A 17,419-nucleotide genomic window follows, 5' to 3' on the forward strand; every position below is an offset into this window, starting at 1 on the left:
TTCCAAGTAGAGACTGGGATAAAAGAAAGAAATTTAGGAGAAAATTGCTTCAAAAATTTTCCTGAAAATGTTCTCTTTTCAGAAAATGAGAATGGATTTAGATTTGTTTGCTTGAGGAGAGGGACTGAAAATCTGAGCAAATACCATTTTGCTTCGAAGTAACAGAAATGAAAAACACAAGGACAGGGGTTTTATCATTCTGTTTGGTTGCATGGTATGCTATTCGTGAAAGCATTGTATATAACACTATTTTTAATCCAGCAATTCTATTGTCACCTGAACATTTATGGTTTGGATGTAAAGTGTAAATAGTAAATCATACTATTGGTCTATCATCTGGCAGTACCTGAAGATCGAAGAGAGAGAACAATTCCATTTACCTCATCCTTGGTAGGAATATTTCTCAGAAGGCCTGAAGTCTTCACTTCCAACAGGAGGAAGCCACAAAACCCTCACGGTTCTGAAAGCAGCCTGCTGTTAACATGAGTTATGTGAATTTGACCTGTAATCTTACCTGACATTTGGAACTCAAATATTTTCCTTATTTATCCAAAACAATTAAAATATTTAGTCTCACTTCATTTTATGAGACATAAATAGCTATGTAAATACTCTGTAATTACTGTACATTGTAACAAATGACCTCATAAATACATTGTAATGTCCCATGTAATTACACGGTAAATCGTGTCTTTGAGATGACTGCTCTGAGATTGAAAGCCTGCTGGTTTCAGAGATTAATTACTTAGGGCCTAATTTGACAGTTTGCTTGAAGATATGCCTCTGTTAATAGCCACTTCTGTGGTTTCGTAAAGAAAACTGTTTCTTCACAAGATCTTATTTCCTTATTTACTATAGACCCAACTGTACATATTGGCCATGCCTAAATTTCACTCTATACAAAAGCAAAAAAGTAAAAAAGGCATGGTTCTGTACAGGAAGAAGTTGATTTGCAATTATATTTCTCCCATCAAACACTAGGATCATTTTATGACAATAATTTTAAAAGTTCTGGTTTATTAGTTTAAAAAGATGTTGGGGCCAGACACAATGCCTCACACCTGTAATCTCAGCACTTTGGGAGGCCGAGGCTAACGGATGACAAGGTCAGGAGTTCAAGAATAGCCTGGCCAACATGGTGAAACCCCCGTCTCTACTAAAAATACAAAAATTAGCCAGGTGTAGTGGCGGGCTCCTGTAATTCCAGCTACTCGGAAGGTCGAGGCAGGAGAATTGCTTGAACCCAGGAGGCGGAGGTTGCGGAGAGCCCAGATGGTGCAACTGCACTCCAGGCTGGGTGACAGAGCAAGACTACATCTCAAAAAAAAAAAAAAAGAAAAAAGATATTGGAGTATAAAATATTGTAAAAATTATGTCTTCTTTTTCTGATTAAGCATTATACAGCCTAAAACTAATGTTTCATTTTGCAAGAGCCCAAGTTTGCATGTCACAATTATTTTATAATGAGTGCATTATTATAATACCCTGAGATCTCAGTGGTTATTCTTGATAAATGCATCTTATTCTGTAGTTGCCATTTTTATATGGCATGAATCAGTATTTAAACCATCTTTCTCTTTGACTCAGGATGCTTAAATACCTGGTGAAATAAACTTTTCTCAAGTCGTACTACCCACCTTACTGCTCAAATGCTCTCTTAGTTTCCATGTTCCAAAACACAAAGGAAATAAGAAATAAGTGAACACTGTATTTTCTGCCTTAAATTATATATTGGCCTATTTTCTTGTGTCTTTCTAGGGTGTAATTTTACATATAACTCCTCTGACCTATTTCTACTCCAGCTTTCTTAGCTCTAGTTCCTACATCAAAAATATTATATTGCTTTTAGTGGTTTTATTTAGTAGAAATGAATAGTCTGAGAAAGGACCTAGTGATCTGAAAGAGTTAATAAGCCCTTCTAAACATCCAGCTTACTTCCAAGGAATGATTTAAGTGCTGGAGAATTAACTCTATTGATACTGACAAATTCCAAAATGTATTACTCATAAAATCACTTTATCATGAACTCTAGGGAACAACCAAATTGCTTTATTGTAATGGAATTTTGTCAAAACGTGAATACCTCCTAGAAATTACATTTCCAGTTTCTAGGACCTAGCAGAAACAAGTCTGGCTACTAGGCTATGCATAGAAAATTATCAGATGTAAAAAAAAAAAAATGCTATTTTAAATCCAGGAGCTTGAAAAAAGAAGATGCTAGGTATACACCAACATCACTGCTTTCTTTTCATGTCTGTTCTTTTTATCTTTGAGCCCTCCTTCTTTTTTTCTTGTAAGCTGGGCTATACTCTGACATTTGGGGGCCATTTTCTTAGTCAGTTTAGGAATATTGGGTTGGTTTTGCTTAGTTAGCCAAGAAAGCATAGCTGGCAGGAAGGATTAATTGATTTTTCTTCCCATAATAGAAACCATACATGGTTACATATCTAAGAACCAACTCAAAGAGGGCTGTGATAATCAGTGGAAAAAGTAATGTTTCTATGGGCCCTTCATCTGAATATGGCAAAATTTACTATTGAAGAAAAACCACCTCAGCAAGGCACGGTGGCTTATGCCTGTAATTCCACTTTGGGAGGCCAAGGTGGGCAGATCACCTCAGGTCAGGAGTTCAAGACCAGACTGCCCAAAATGGCAAAACCTCATCTCTACTAAACATACAAAAAATTATCCAGGCATGGTGGTGGGCGTCTGTAATCTCAGCTACTGGAGAGGATGAGGCAGGAGAACTGCTTGAACCCGGGAGGTGGAGCTTGCAGTGAGCTGAGATCTTGCTGGTGTACTCCAGCCTGAGTGACAAGAGCGAAACTCCGCCTCAAAATAAATACATAAATAAATAAACAAACACACACAAAAAAACACATCTTTACACAATGCTGAATGGTCTTTGAGAAGCAAAAGAACATTTCTCAAGATTTGTAATCTAGTTGTTGCAATCAGATTAAGTATTTATGAAGATGATTCAGCCACAATGAGAATCACTCCTTCATTTATTTATTTGTATGTCTGCAAAACCCAATCATGTGAGGCAAAAGTGACTTGATCACTCAATTCTTTGAAAACTTGCTTCAGTTTTTAATGTCATTTTGTGTTCAAAACAGTTATCCATACTACTCCTACTGCTAATCATGACAATTATGACATGGGAAAACTAAAATAAGAGCAAAACTTTGTATTTTGTAGTGTTTTCAATTTTCTAAGCCCTTTCTCATTGAACACCTCTCAATAACTAGGGAGAGAGGTATAATCTTGTAATACATACAATTAATGCAGCTAAGTAAATAATTTCTACTGTCACTTAGCAAATTAATGAAAAGCTGAGAGTAGAACAGTTTGCATCCATCTTCATATACTCCTTGAATATCTTTTATGTGCAGAACACTCTTCTGCCTTTCTCTAAATGATTCAGAAATGCACACTACACTTGGTCTTAGCCAAAAAGCCAAGAAGCAATAGGAATGCATCTAGATAGAACATCTTACAAGATTTTCTAAGTACCGCACCAGGTATAAAAATTAAGAAGACCTCAAATATATTTCTGTGCATCTGTGCCTAGGATCTGAGATTTATTTAACATTTGGAGTTAAATTTTTTAATATATTACTAGTGTTTTTTTTTTAATTGTTAGTTTAGTTTCAGGGGTACCTATACAGGTTTGTTATATAGGTAAACTTTTGTCATAGGGACTTGTTGTATAGATTATTTCATCACCCAGGTATTAAGCCTAGTTCTCAATAGTTAATTTTTCTGTTCTTTTCCCTCCTCGCACCCTACACCTTCAAGTAGGCTCCGGTGTCTTTTGCATCCCTTTTTGTGTCCAGGGATCCCTAGTGTTTATGGTCCAGAATTGACATGCAAGTTTGGGGCTACAGTTGAATTAACCTCATCACTAGAGAGATGTCTGCAGGCTACTCTCAGCTATTGTCCACTTTTCTCTTGATAGAGCTCCGAGTTTCATATTTAAATAACTAAAAAAATAGTTTTTTAAATATTACTTTGAAAGTGTGCAAAATACTAGCGTACCAGACTGTCAAATTATTAGTCTCCACTGGGCTGCCTGTGTCTCTGTGAACAGTCATAGATTGGGGATCTCACAGTGAAGGTCTGGAAACCTATTTGACCCTAATTTACTGGTTCAAGTCCCCTGTGCTTCCACAATGAGGTGGGTTGGGTAAGTTAATAGTTTCTCCTTTTTTTCCCTTAGAATTGTGAAGTTTGAGTTCCAAGAATTAGATTAAAGGAGCAGAGAAAAGTGGTGGCATGTCAATTTCCCCAAATCAATTTAAATTTAGCTCAGTTTGGCTAGAAAATATAAAAATGGAACATATAAGAAGTGGAGCATAATTCAGATAACATTTCTTACTATTTTAAATTATTGTTTTTAATCTGAAGTGTGTTGATTGTATACACTTGAAAAAGATCTTTGGGATGAACAGGCATGGAGTTGAGAGCCAGTGGCATGAGGGCTATGCCCCTAAACCAGAAGAAGTGAAGTGACGAAGGCTATCATTCAAAAAGACAGTATCCAGGGAAGTGGAGTGGTAGAAAGCAGTTATGCCTGATAGGGGAGTCAAAAAAGACTGAAGAGACATTTCTGGTTGTGAATCAGAAGGCTAGTACGTTTTGCTGGTTCAGAGCATGAAAGCAGGTAACATGCCTAACTTCAGAAAGGGTGGTGTATATTGGAAGGGAAGTTGGCCAGCCACTGATAGATTCTCAGAGGGGATAGTCATTGCTGGAGGACTCAGCCTTGCATGTCTTGGAGGGACCTGGCGGATTAACAAAATGAAGGGGGATTCACCTGGAAACAAGGCAGTGTCCCCACCAGAGAAACCCAATTACAAGAGCTTGGACCCAAATCAAAGTAGATTATTTGATTTGAAGCTGAACAATCTGAGAAATTGTCCCAGGTTGACTTAGCTTTTCACATAACCAGGGAAAGGATTCTCCCAGGGTAGGTAAAGGAGGGCTTAGTCTCTATGTAAGAGTTCCACTGGCACTGTTTATGAGAACCAGAGGCCACCAGGGCAAAGATAAAGGTAAGATTGTTTTACAACTGTATAAACGTATTGATGAAGAAATGTTTGTATCATTTTCAAGCCATTAAGTAAAATCACAACTGCTTAGCCTTCATTTTTTAACAAAGCAATGTTTCTTGCTTCAATTTAAGACATCTTCATAAAATTTTATTTAAAATCAGATATTAATGTGTACATAACCATACTTTATTATTGCACAAATATTTACCTCAAACTTTGCATAGTAATATCAGAGTTTTCACTCTGGAAATGTATCATACTGAAACATTTCGTCTAACAGTTGTCTACATGAAATTACGGATCCCAATTTTAGTATTCTACCCAAATTTCTAACTTCCCTTAATACAAGAAATGATAATGCTAAATTTAAAAATATGTCAAATCAACAAAAATAGCATATAACAGTAGGAAAAAATATAGGCCTTTATTATACCTTATTGACATTTTATCAAATCCATGCTGGGTTAGTAAAATAAGTTTATAGGTTTACATAGTTTATAAAAAGGCAAAATTGTTAATGAAAATTGTTTACACATACACATAACAGAGATTTTCATAGATATTTATGTTCTAGCTTGAAATTCAGTTAGATGTTTTCAAGATCTATAGAAATATTTACCAAATATTTAGATAGATACTGTAAGTTAAACATTAAATATTGCTATTTTATAATTTTGAGATTATGAGTCTGACATTTGTTCTGAATGATGACATTTGAAAACTGCCCTTTCCAACATTAAACAGTATGAATCTATATGGATAATTTTTGTTTCTGTATCCTCCGAGTGTTGCCATTTGTTGAATATCTGGTAGGTGGGTCCAGTGTTTTATTTTTATTTTTTTTCTCTTTTAGAAAGTGTATTATTTTTCCGAAAACCTTATCCATGTAAATGCATTATTATCTACCATGTTGCCTGTGTCAGAAACCTGTCATTCTTGATGATTTGTCCTCCTTTGCATTTGACATTCAATAATTCACCAAATCCTGTCAAGTCTACCTCCAAAAATATATATAGGATCTCTTATTTTGCTGTATCCTAAGGTTTCTTCACTACTCATGCCTGGAGGTTCTGTTTGATACAGTAAGAAATGTGAGTGGTACTCTGCACAGAGGAAGTTGCTCAAAAATATTCATAGAAGTTACAAAAGTGTTGCTCGACAATTTATCTCTGTCAGTGCTCCTTTCAGTTCACAGTAGAAACAAATGTTCAATTGTTGGGTCAGTGCACAAATATGTAGGTCCATATTCTGGGCATTGCTACTGTACGTGGTCTTGCTTCCTTCCTTCCTGCTCTTTTCCACTTCTGCTTTTCTTTATTCTTCCTACCTGCCACCCTCACAATCTCTCAATCTCTGGATCTCTGGACCTCACTGTCACTCTCTCTTTTTTAAGTTCTCTTTTCCTCCCAGTTTCCCTTAAAGTAGTTACGATTTACTACATAATTATTATGTGCCAGCACTCTGATGGAACTTTCACACGTTCTCGTTGTCTCCTTTAATTTGTACCATAATCCTATGAGGGAGGGACTGCTATTAGCTCATACTACTGATGAGAAAACTCAATCTCTGAAGGCTTGCATTGCTCATTCGGGGTCACACATTGACCAGAAGGGTAACTGAGATGGGTGTGAGCAGTGTGATAGTAGAGGCTGGGATGCCAGTTAGCTATGGCAATATTCTGGGTAATAAACAAATCAAGGTCAGAATTAGGGTAGTGTCAGAGGAAATGTACATAACTGCACAGAAAAGGGATTCAGTGAAAATAAATTCTTTCAAAGTACTGATGAGCACACTTTAATGAAAATCCTCAGGGCCTCATGCATACTAGGAGTGTATTTTACTCTAAAGGCAACTTCCTGCGAGACTTAAGTCACCAGAAGTCCAAAACTGATTTTAAATTAGTTTTCAAGATTTGTAGATTCCTGCTGTGTTCCAGCCAAGGCATTCTTACTTGCTGCAAGGACTTTCAGAGTGCCCTCCATAGCTTTCTATGGGAATTCCATCTAAATAAAACCATCTTTCTAAAGAAAAGATTTTTGCTAGAGTAACTGACTGTGTTTGGCGAGGATCAAGATGGGTTTGTCTTTACCTGAAGGTCACTCTGGAGAGAGTAAGGCAGAATGTCAGCGTGCGGTGGGAGATGTGGAGTTACAAATATAATTAGTTATGAAATGTGACTTCTGAGAAAAAATTGGAGTGGTGGGCTTATCAACCTCTTTTCTTGTTTCCTCACTTACTACTCTTAACATCTACAGTGGAGAAAAAAAAAAGCAATGGTTTAATGTATCCCAGGAAAAGGCTAACACCACATCATTGAATTGGACAGGACTATCCCAGGCAGTTGGGAGATTGGCCAGTGACACCCTTTGTTGTAAATCAGTTAACTCTTTTCCATCAGGTTTCCTTGGCAAATAAATAATTTTTATGGTGATCAAAGAGGGGGTGGAGGAATTAAAGGAAGCTAAATTTTGCAGTTTTTCTTTTTTCCCAAATATGAAGAAAACTGAAATTATTCCTTGATTCAGATAGAACACTGCAAGTGATAAGGATTAATTTCTACCTCTCAAGTAATAAAAGGACCAAAAGTCAAGTCACAGCTACTAGAATTGATTTTTCAAAAGTCAAAGGTCATGTGTTAAGTACTTTTAATAAAAATCGTTGCCAGGGTTGCCCATGAAAGCTAGGTTGTTTGACAAAAATGTTCCCGTAACAGTGACAGCTTTTGGTGGCTTGCTGAGGGAATGGGAAATGAAGTCTGAACTACTGGGCAGTGGCAAAATAGGTCTCATGTAGAAAATAAGATGCCTTACACCATTAAATAAGAAAAGAATGCCTCAATGCTTTAATTTAACTTCCTAAAACACAACATAATTTGGAGCCTCCAGCTGTATCATCTACCAAAGAACCTAAGAAGAAAGAATTTAACTACCAGAATCTTTGCAATCTGCTGAGGCTTGAAATCAATGAGAAAACACAAAAGATGCTAATAAACTTAGCTGCTACCTACAGATGAGGATGAATAAAACTGATAAAAATCACTTCCAAAGATGAATAATAACCATTCAGGGGATTTCCCTCCTGGTGTGTTGAGTGTATAACTGATTATATTAATTAATTGCTGCTTGGCATTGATATTAAGGTATTGGCTATGTGGGAATAATTTCAGCAATCACTGGAAATCCTCAAATATGATAAAGAAAAATTGTCAAAAACTATTACTCATGTAATCATTAGTATAATTAAGTTCTCCAGGCTTATCAAGTGATTTACACTTGGTAGACATACTAAGCACAATTGTTCTTTTTCAGTATGTACATGGAGATTCAGGTCACTTATTAGACTCATAGCTGCGGATGGTGGCTCACTCCTGTAATGTCAGAACTTTGGGAGGGTGAGCGGGTGGGTCCTTTGAACCTAGGAGTTAAAGACCAATCTGGACAATATGACAAGACCCTGTCTCTACAAAAAAATATGATAAGTATTTAGCCAGGCACATGGTGGCTCCTGCCTGTAGTCCTACCTCCTCGGGAGGCTGAGGTGGAAGGATAGCTTGAGCCTGAGAATTGTAGGCTGCAGGTAGCCCTGATTGCACCACTGCACTCTAGCCAGGGTGACACAGAGAGACCCTGTCTAAAAAAAAAGAAGACTTACAGAAGGTCACTCAGCAAAGTCACAGCAAAACATTAATTGGAAATTAAAAGGTTCTAATTCTTGGTCTAAGGTTTAATATCTACATTTGTATTTTCCTTTTCGACTTGAATTTATTTTTTACTTTTTTACTTTACTACAGCTGTAGTCTTCAGAAGGTGGCCCTCCTTGATTTTCCAAGGGCTTTGTATGGGAAAGCTTATTGGATGTATTTTAAAAGAATAATTTAACTTGAAGTTTTAAAAGAGAATAGTTAATAGGAGAAAATAGATGAGTATAATTGCCAAGTAAATTCCCTGTTATTATTTATTTTAGTGTGAAATAATGAAAGGAACATTAGACCCCACAGTTGGGAAGTCTTCCATTGATAGTGCAAGGTGACCTTAGGCCTATCCTTCATTTAACTGTGCCTCAATTTCCTTCTTTGTAAAATCATCAGTGGTGACAATATCTGCCATTTCACTGCTCACCACTAAGATGAGTAGTGAAACGTAACTATGACTATTCTTTTAATTCTGGTTTTCTTTCGTAGTTTCTAAAGCACTGGGGAGTAAAGAATATGTCCACACATGTGCACCTTCATGTGTGAACGGTGGGGAAGAAGGACATCGATGGGCATGTGTGTATTTAAGGCTACGTGTTCTTTGCAGCCAGTGACTCTATACTATTATTTTATGCATTATTTTATCTCCCAAATAACTTAGCCAAATGCCTTAAATGAACACATTAATCCAACTTTCTCTCTCTTTTGCAACCTTTCCTTTTCCTTGTCCTATATATCCCTTGCTTTGGCTATTAAGAGACTATATGAGCTTCCCTTGAAGATGCTTGACATTGTCATTACACCTTGAGTTTGTTCTTGATAGTTCCTGTTTTAAATACCATTCCCAACCCCTCCATGAATTCCCAATCACACTTGAAGGATGAGTTTCTTATAAAGTCCTTCTGATCATATGACATAGAATTAATCACTCTTGGACATTCTACTATAAACCTTAGCACGCTGTTTTTTCATTATTAGTTTATATGTCTCTTTCCTCAGCCAGAATGGGTAAACCATGACTTATTTACATGTTTACCACAGCAGTAATGTAGGTGATGTATGTTAAATGAGTAACAACTAAACAAATTAGACTCTTCAGCCTCTTGAACGTCTCATAGGAGGCAATATTAAGCAGTAAAGAATGTCCTCCTTTTGACTCATGTTATCTCAGTTAAAATTCTGCCTATTGCTGGATACATGTCTGTTATTTAACCATTCTTGTCCCAGTTTACCTAATTGTACAAAGGTCATAGCAATAGACCTTAACTCACAGAGTCATAATAAGCATAAAAATATATATAATGCAGAGTGCTTAGACCATTGCCAGGTCTAAAGTAAGTGCAAAAAATATGTTAACAAATAGTAGTTAAGAGTGGTGCTTAATTTATCACACTTAAAGAATAGTAGAAACAAAGTAAAGTATCTCAGTAGTGCAAAAATATTTTGAATATATTCTACCAACTTAATCAGATCAATTGTATGTAACTAGATTCCTCTGAAATTAGTGAAAGATTTTTATTATATAAGTACAGTTGATACTCATTATTTATAGATTTTGTAGTTGCAAAGTTGCCTGCCTGCTTGCTAAAATTTATGTGTAACTCAATACCCATGATGCTTTGTGGTTATGCTTAGAGCAGGGTAAAATTTGAGCTGCCAGATGTCCATGTTCCCAGCTGAGGTTAAACAAGAAGATTCTCTGCCTTCTTGTTTTAGCCCTCATACTATAAACAAGCACCCTTTTTGAAGTCTATTTGGCACCATGTTTTTTGCCTTTATGTGCTTTTGGTTGGTGATTTTTCTGTTTAAAATGATCCCAGAGTGAAGTGCTCAAGCAATGTCCAGGGTTCCTAAGAGCAAGAAGGCTGTGATCTGCCTTATTTCTGGCATTAAAGTTCAATGTTAAAGAGCTGACAATACGGTCATATTAAATAAGGTATCATTAAATAGAAACACACATAAAACGAGGTTATGTACCCATCAGTTGACAAAAATGTTGTAACCAGAGGCTCGAGGGAACCTAAACTTATATTTCCTCTGGGAGTAATATTTCAGTGTTCTCAAATTCAGTGTTGGGGTGAGGGCAGCTATACAGAAAATAACAAAGTGCTCAGCAAATAAGTGCAAATTTAGATTATATTTCTTTCTTCTCTTAAAGAAACTTATTTGTAGAGCACCAGCTAATTTGTAGTAGAACTGGAAGAAGGACCTTGGATTTCTATCTCCCTGGAGAGTCTAGCTCTGCCTCTGCTCCGTGATTGAAGTGGGGACAGAGAGGTCCTGAACAAATCCATTATTTGACGTTGGGTCTGGATTCTTTTTTTTTTTTTTTTTCGAGATGGAGTTTTGCTCTGTTACCCAGGCTGGAGTGCAATGGTGTGATCTCGGCTCACTGCAACCTCCGCCTCCTGGGTTCAAGCGATTCTCTTGCCTCAGCCTCCTGAGTAGCTAGGATTATAGGCATGTGCTACCATGCGCAGCTAATTTTGTATTTTTAGTAGAGATGGGGTTTCTCCATGTTGGTCAGGCTGGTCTTGAACTACTGACCTCAGGGGATCCACCTGCCTCGGCCTCCCAAAGTACTGGGATTATAGATGTGAGCCACCATACCCAGCTGTGTCTGTATTCTTTTTAACAGCCAGTAATTTGTTTTTACCACCTCAAAACAACAAACAAACAAAAAACCTCTGTGTGCTTATTTTAAAACTTAATTTAAATATTTTCAGAGTATTACATGCACATTATTTTTTAAGTTAAATAGTACTAACAAGACTATAACAAAAACAAATAGGCCCTTTCTTTCCCCTCCTCAAACCCTGCCGCCATTCCCTAAAGACTGCCTTATGATATTTGGCTGGTTTTGTTTTTTTTTTTTTTCTGACATTTACCTTTATGTTTCTCAGTAATCTACTTATTTAGATATCTGTTAGTTTACCAGTTTTAATTCACCATTTTTAGATATCATCTATTGATTTATTTTTATGTCAGGATTTGGTACTGACACACTTCTAACCTCATTTTCTTCCCCAATCTTTTCTCTTTTTTCTACTGCTGCTTCTCTTCCTCTTCCTTCTTTTGTTGAGGTGCAATTAAAATAAATGAAATGATAAATCGCAAGTGTTCAGTCTCTTGAATATACTGGTATTCTAGGGCTGCCAAAATAAATATTGCAGAGTGGGTGGCTTAAAAAACAGGCATTTATTTTCTCACAGTTAGTGAAGCTCGAAAAGTCCAAGATCAATGTGTTGGCAGATTTGGTTTCTTTTGAGGCCTCGTTCCTTGGCTCATAGATGGCTAGTGTCTTCACGTGGTTTTTCTCTGTGCATACCTGTTTCCTGATTTTCTTTTAGGGATACCAATCATGTCATATTTAAGACCTACCCTAATGAACTAATTTAAACTTCATTACCTCCTTAAAGGACTTATCTCCAAATTCAGTCATATTCTTCTAAGACACAGGAGTTATAACTTTAACATATGACCCTTTGTGGGCACAATTCAGCCCATAAATGTGTATTTTGACAATTGTATCCATCTGAGTAACAAACATGAAATCAATATGCAGATTTCCATCACCCCAAAAAGTCTCCTGGTACCCATTACTGGTCAAAGCCCGGAACAACTACCATAAACTATTCTGACTTCTAATACTGTAGATTACTTTTGCCCATTCTTTAACTTTACATAAATGGAATTAAACAATATGTACTCTTTTGAGTCTGGTTTTTCATCATAGTAAATCTTTTATCACATTACAATTTTCTTCATTGTCTTCACTGCTGTTTGTTGCCTTTTAAATATCTTTTTTTTTTTTTTCAAATTGCACTCTTTTCCTGGAACACACCCTTGCAGGATGTGTGACACTGGTGTGGCTTGTCTGTTTGGCTGCTGCACCCTCAAACCCCTAATGGGAGAGGGAGCATGCAGATGGGCAGGAGCTAGGGTGAGCACTTTTGGTCTCTGGGCCCATGGTAGCATCTAGGGGTGGGTGTCTGTGACTCCCAAAACCCCAGTGGATGTGCTTCAGTGCTCTTTCAGCTCTGCCATCTTCAGACAGCTTAAGTTTTAACCAGCTCAGTGGCCTCTTGGTACCCAGGTTCTTGTCCAGCATCCAGGAAGAATCAGGTCACATGAACAAATTGCAGGATGGTAAACGAGGGGGATTTTATTGCCAGATGGAGGTGGCTCTCAGTGGGATGGATGGGAAGCTAGAAAAGGGATGGAGTGGGAAGATGATCTTCTCCGGGAGTTTGGTCGTCCCACGGCTGATCTCCTACCCGACCATCCCCAGCTGAACTCCTCTCGATGTTCAGATGCTCCTTCTCTTCTTTTCTTCTCTGCCACACTGTTCTTCTGTTCCTCTGCTCTTCTACTAGTCTACTCATTCGCTTGTGGAGCCTGGTGTTTGGGGTTAATATGGGTGCAGGATAGGGGGACACGGCAGGCCAAATGGCAACATTTGGGTGTGAAAACAGGAATGACTGTTCCCATTTAGGACTGTGGGTTTTCAGGCTTGTGGGCAGGGCATTTTGCCAGAGAACCGCCTTCTTCTACCCAGTATTTCCCTATCTTCTGTCCATATTGGCAGTAGCCTCATTGTTGGGGAATTGATCAGGGATATGACTGGGTTTTTTTTTGTTGTTTTTTTTTTTTTCCTCTAGGGCAAAGATAATAATTTTCTCTAGAGAAGGATTATCTGATATTCTACCCAAGAAGCATATACCTGGTTGCCATTGCTCTAGGTGTCATATGAAGGAAGAAGACATGGGTAGCTCATATCTTTGATTTAATTACCCTTGCCTATATCCCTGTACATCCTTGTTCTCTCCTGTGTTTAATATCTCAGAAACTTTGGCCTTTGAGTTCAATATCCCCAGAGGATAAAACTACCAACACCTCCAAGGTCAGGGAGGGTTAGTAGCCTGGTTTTACTAGGTATAGGTAGAAACCTTTCAAAACTATGCTTGAAAGTCCTACCTTCCAAGTTATATAAGCAGGAACAATGTCCAGGCATCCCTGACCTTTGTCATACATTTCATTGCCTTGCTTTTTCGTTACTATCTCTTAAAAAGGTATTTCGTTTTCAGGCTCTCTTCTTTGGCTCAGTCACCCTATGATATGGTTTGGCTATGTCCCCACCTAAATCTTATCTTGAATTGTAGCTCCCATAATTCCTACCTGTCATGGGAGGGACCCAGTGGGAGGTAATTGAATCATGGGGGCAGGTCTTTCCTGTGCTGTTCTCATGACACTAAATAAGTTTCACAAGATCTGATAGTTTTATAAAGGGGAATTCCCCTACACACGTTCCCTTGCCTGCTGCCATGTAAGATATATCTTTATTCCTCCTTTGCCCTCTGCTATGATTGTGAGGCTTCTCAGCTATGTGGAACTGTGAGTCCATTAAACCTCTTTTTCTTTAAAAATTACTCAGTCTCGAGTATGTCTTTAATTAGCAGTGTGAGAACACACTAATATACCATATCTCCCTCCAATTTGCACCTTCCGAATATTAGTTGACGTCTCTCTTGCAATATAGCCTTATTCTATATTGTTTTATGACTTTATACCATTTAGAATATTTTACTGTCATTTTGCAGCATATGCAAAGGAGAGGTGATAATGCATTCAATCAATCAAAGGAATTGTGTATTTTTGTTAAAACCAGACAAATATAAGAATGGTGTCAGATTGTAAGAACAAATTTAATTTGTCTTTAAGTGGCAATTGCTAACACTTCTTGCTTCTCTGCTTTCTTCACATTTATGTTTGGTTCTTTGACCCTGTCCCATTGTCCTTTCTTTCTTCAATGTTTTAATTTACATCTATTATTTTACAGAGTATCAAAGTTAGCTGGCTGCCTCCTCCATCAGGAACACAAAATGGATTTATTACCGGCTATAAAATTCGACACAGAAAGACGACCCGCAGGGGTGAGATGGAAACGCTGGAGCCAAACAACCTCTGGTACCTATTCACAGGTCAGTGTTCACATGGTGTAGTCTTGCAAGGTTTTGATGAATTAAATGCTTTAGGAATAATATATACTCTCACTCCAAAGGAACATTGATTTTTTTCCTGGCATCCTGGCAGGTGACATCTATTGGCTGGAACAAGAATAACCTTTATATTTTTAACTTTATATTCTCTATAATGTTTTCACTATATGTTTCTTTCTGGATCATCGTCTTAATCCATGTATCATAAAATTTTTATTCATATTAGTTTCTCAGCATTGCTGATTCAGCAAAAGCATCTGTTATCTAAAAACTTAACATTTTAACTAATAACTTTTAAAAGTCATCTAATGAAATTGTTCCAATTTCAATCACTTTGATTCCTCTCTACCAATATTCAGGGGTGAGAATGGGTTGAAAACTGAAGAAAAGAATAGATTGTAAAATAGAGAGATTAATCTACTTTCTGCTAATATAAAGGAAATTCACTTTTGCACCAATATTGATAGAATTCAGAGTAGATCAAACTTCTTTATGAAAACTGGACACAGTGTACATGTAAATAATATATATTTTAAATTTTACAAAATAATCATGTATTTTCTTTAACAACCACAACCTTTAATTCACGTCAGCCCAGATTCCTGGAAAACAGAATGAGGCCAGGCTTTCAAGGTAATGCCTTTAAAGTTTTAAGTTCAGGAAAACAAGAATGAGAGAACAAGGAAAACGATCCAGGGAAGAAGAGAAAACAGATAATGGTGGTACATTATCCAGCTGTGGTGGCCACAACTTCAAGACAAAGCACAGAGCTTGCTAGGTTTCCTGACTGTCTCTCGAGAAGCCGCATGAACGGTCTCACAGTCCATGGATAGAAGGTGTGAGCAGTTGCTCTCTTGTTTATCACTAGTTGAGTTCACCAACAGCTTACTGATTACTCTGCACCTCCCAGGCAGTCCCCTGTGAAGCCAGAGCTTCTGATGACTGTGCAGACACATAGGTATCTTTTTCTCAATCAGCATTTTATGTGATGGTGGCCTGGCCTAGGGTATGATCAGAGCTCAGGGCTTTTCAGACCTAGGAACATCTTGAGCTACTGCCAGAAACTTGGCAAGCAAAGCATATAGAGTGGCTCATGACACAACTGAGTAGATGAAGTTGAGCGACTTTGAAGTGGCACATAAACTGGGTCAGGACGATATACAAACCATAAAGCACATGACTACAATTTTTAGATGAGGTAAACTACCATTGCAAGTGAGAAAAAAAGAAAGTAATCCCTTATGTATTCCTTTTCTCTACACAAGACACTCAGCGAATTTCCATTTGAAATCATGACACACACACATTATAAGCTCGTTGTTCAGCCTACAATCAGAGACTTGAAAGTAATTTGTTTATTTATTTTTTCTTCTTTTCTCTCAGGTTGTCTTTTATGCCTATATAATTTTAGCATAATGGCCAGAGCACTTCCGAAGTAAATTGCCAAAAATCATGTTTTAAATATGGACAAAATATCTGAGGCAGGAAATGGTTGAATCTAACAGAAAGTTATGACATTTACCATATCATTTTAAAAGATTTTGAAAGCCAAGATCCTATGGCTTTTTTTCCCCTGACAAAATAATGGGGAAGATGGTAAAAATAATCGAAGTTAAGAACATGTGTTCATTAGGATATTTGGTACAATATGACTCTTACTTTGAGAGAAATCACCAAAATTGAAAAATCTTGCTAAAAATATTTTAGTATGAATTCTAAGATTTAATATTAGAGTAGAAGAGACACTAAGGATAGTTTAATCCAAGTCATGTGTTCTTCCAGACATAGAGATTTGAAGCCTGAAAACATTATCATCATTGCTTTTGCTTCTCAAATGATAAACATTGAAAATAAAAATTAATTTCCTACTATAAAATAATTAAAGGATGAATATTCCAATAAAAAATTAATGATTGGGTGTTCAATTCACAGAACTATATGCAGCCAATAAAGATGATAAAATGTTCAATCTCATTAGCAAATAGAGAAATGCAAATTAAAATAAAAATGAGTTAGCCTTTTCCTTTGATTAAAGTAATAAAGATAAAAATAAATGCAGGCATCCCATTCTGGAAAGCATATGAGAAACGTTAAGTCTCTTATACTGCTTGTGGGACAGAAAATGTCTACAACCTTTTTGGAAAGCAATGTATATATAGGTATTTTATACAGAAGTATATACATGTGTATGTGGATGTATGTCTCTATATGTAATTTTCTTTTCATAAAGATACGACCCAGGTTTCCAAATCCTGAGAGTTTAACCTAGGAAGCAATCACATTTTTGCAAAGTTTTTAGCTAGAAGCATATTGTCATATTATTTTAATAGCAAATAGTGTTTTTAAGAACCTAAGTATCCACCTATAGGAAGTTACCTAGAACATTCAGACTCAATTGTATCTTGGAATACTGTATGTCTACTTTAAATGGAATAGTGTCAAAATGTTAAATCATATGTAAATTATTGTTATTTAAAACAATAAGCAAATACCCCAGTTTTAAGTCAGTATTAGTAGAAGAGGTCATATTTATTTAAAAAAGCATTCACATAAAAATATTTACAATAATATATATGCCAAAATGTTGATCGTGAGTATTGCTTACTTTGTAACAATATGATATGTATTTTAATTTCATATACAAAATGAAAAATAAGTTAAAAATATTACAA

At 36.7% G+C, this 17,419-nt stretch overlaps 1 protein-coding gene across 1 annotated transcript in view; it reads left to right on the plus strand.

Moving 5' to 3' along the window:
- Positions 1-17,419, plus strand: part of LOC105534661 (netrin receptor DCC) — a 389,147-nt gene that overhangs the window by 126,464 nt on the left and 245,264 nt on the right. The window contains exon 6 of the mRNA XM_011973437.1: positions 14,588-14,729. Coding sequence (XP_011828827.1) covers positions 14,588-14,729 — 142 coding nt within the window. The remainder of the gene's footprint in view (positions 1-14,587; positions 14,730-17,419) is intronic.

This window comes from Mandrillus leucophaeus, unplaced genomic scaffold (genome assembly GCF_000951045.1).
Source record: "Mandrillus leucophaeus isolate KB7577 unplaced genomic scaffold, Mleu.le_1.0 Scaffold1375, whole genome shotgun sequence".
In the NCBI taxonomy this organism is placed as follows: domain Eukaryota; kingdom Metazoa; phylum Chordata; class Mammalia; order Primates; family Cercopithecidae; genus Mandrillus; species Mandrillus leucophaeus.